General features: G+C 59.9%; 1 protein-coding gene across 1 annotated transcript in view; it reads left to right on the top strand.

The window, feature by feature from the left end:
- The window catches only part of APC2 (APC regulator of Wnt signaling pathway 2), a 17,660-nt gene that overhangs the window by 5,237 nt on the left and 10,068 nt on the right, over positions 1-2,355 (top strand). The window contains 1 exon segment of the mRNA XM_077760603.1: positions 29-124. Coding sequence (XP_077616729.1) covers positions 29-124 — 96 coding nt within the window.

Genomic DNA, 2,355 nt, shown 5'->3' on the forward strand with positions numbered 1-2,355 from the left:
GGCGCTGACCTGGTCCCCTGGCCCACAGCTCCCGTCCCCATTGAGCCCCAGATCTGCCAGGCCACCTGTGCCGTGATGAAGCTGTCTTTTGATGAGGAATACCGCCGAGCCATGAACGAGCTGGGTGAGTGCCCCTCGTCTCCCGCAGGAGTTTACGGGGGAGGGGGGGGTGCGTGTGTGTGCGCGCGCGCGCGCGTGTATGTGCTCATTCCGCCCAGGGCAGGGTTTTAGCCCCGAGGAGAACAGGGAGCGACTGGGAATCCTAGGGCCAAGAAGAGAGATCCAGCCTCAGCCTAACGTGAGGAATCAGAGCCGCCAGGTAGTCTGGCGGGGGGAGCACACCCCTGCAGCCTTTCTGGGGGGCTTTGGCACCGGCGGGTTCTTTCCCAGTGTGCACACCTTGACACACTCCTGCGCCCTGTGGCCGGATTTACAAAGCAAGACACGCAAAAATAGGCAGGCAGCAACCCATATAGACCCCTCCCCACCCCCGGTCGGGAAACAGCCTGTGTCCAACGGTAAGGAGTCGGTCGCGGGCGTCTTCTCCACTGTGTACGTTCTCGGGTCGTCGCGGGAAAGCAGGGGAGGTGGTATGGCCTTTGCTCTACAGAAGGCACCTGCACACACGTGCCTGGAATGCACTGTGGACAGGATGGATGCAGTGTGGACAGGATGCAGTGTGGACAGGATGGATGCAGTGTGGACAGGATGGAGTGCCCCTGGCAGGCAGGAAACGTGGATTTCAGTTTGCATTGTGTCTCCTCCTGACCGTGAACGTCTGTACTATGAACGGGTGGAATTTCGTATAAAACTGGTTCTCGAAGCCTGGCCCCGGGACCCCTGGGGGTTCCAGAGATCCTTCTCTGAGGTCCACAGCGTCGCAATTGTTTCGCCTTTTCCACCCTCATTTTCTGTCGTGCATGTGTGTGTTCGCTGGGGTTTTCCAGATGTTCTGGGGACCGCTGGGCTGTGCATGTTGGGGTTTAAAAGGCTTCTTTTTTTTATGTTTTAAAAACTTTTTAAATGTTTATTTTTGAGAGAGACAATGAGCAGGGGAGGGTCAGAGAGAGAGGGAGACACAGAATCAGAAGCAGCTGCAGGCTCCGAGCTGTCAGCACAGAGCCCGACGTGGGGCCTGAACTCTCAAACCGTGAGATCATGAGCTGAGCGGGAAGTTGGATGCTTAACCGACTGAGCCCCCAGGCGCCCCATGGCTTCTTCATGTTAATTTCTAGCACGGAACAGCTTTCACCCACAGGAACAGAATCTCCCGGGGGGTCCTCAAAACTGTTCGAGGACACAGGGGTCCGCGGCTGAAGCGCCTGCACGCCGCTCTGACCGCAGGGTGGCCCCTTCCCGGCGGCACAAGCGCCGCCATCCCCCGCCTGTTTGCCTCCTTCCGGCCAGTTTCCAACGGGGGAGAATTCCACAAACGGAGCACTGAAGGCCTTAGAAGGGATCCCTGAAATAACTTATAATTACATATTACAAATATTTTAGGGGCGCCAGGCTGGCTCAGTTGGAAGAGCATGTGACCCCTCATCTCAGGGTTGTGAGGTTGAGCCCCGCGTTGGGTGTGGAGCCTACTTAAAACTAAATTGTGGTAACGTACACACAACCTAACATTCACGATCCTTACCATCTCCAAGTGCACAGCTCAGTGGCGTCAAGCACGCTCACACTGTCGTGCAGCCGCCCCCACCGTCCGTCTCCAAGCTGAGACTCTGTCCCCAGGAAGCATGGACTCCCCGCCCCCCACCCCAACCCTGGCTCCCACCATCTACTCTCTGCCTCTATGGACGGGACTCCTCTGGGGACCCCCTGCGAGTGGGGTCACGCAGGACACGTCCTTCTGTGTCTGGCTTCTGTCACATAAGTAAACTCTGGCAGGATGTCTTCGAGGTGTGCCCACGGGGCGCGCGTGGCAGGGGACCTGGGTTGTGGCCGCGGCACGTTGACGTTGGGAGGGTTTAGATGCACTGACGTCCCCAGAGTGAGCCCGGCCAGCCTGTCCCGGGAGGAGCACGTTGCCTCCGTCACGTGAAGAGGGAGAAGGGGCTTCCTGAGTTTGTGCCGCGGCTGCCCCTCTGCGCGCCACCCTCTCCCCTTTCCGGTCTTCCCAGCGCGGTCCCCTCCCTCCCCTGCACTGGGGGCGTCGTCCCCCGCCCAGCTCCCGAGCACCAGCCACGCAGCCCCTGCCCTCGGTGGCTCGTGCTCCGAGGGCTTCTCACGGGGGGTGTTGGAGGGCATCGCAGACAGAGTGACTCTGGCGCTGGCAGTACGGGCGGGAACCTGGGCCAATAGGGAAGAGCGTTCTGGGCGGAGGGAACCGAGGGAACAGCCGCGCAGAGGCCC

This window comes from Crocuta crocuta, unplaced genomic scaffold (genome assembly GCF_008692635.1).
Source record: "Crocuta crocuta isolate KB4526 unplaced genomic scaffold, BGI_CrCroc_1.0 scaffold443, whole genome shotgun sequence".
NCBI classification, from domain to species: Eukaryota; Metazoa; Chordata; class Mammalia; order Carnivora; family Hyaenidae; genus Crocuta; species Crocuta crocuta.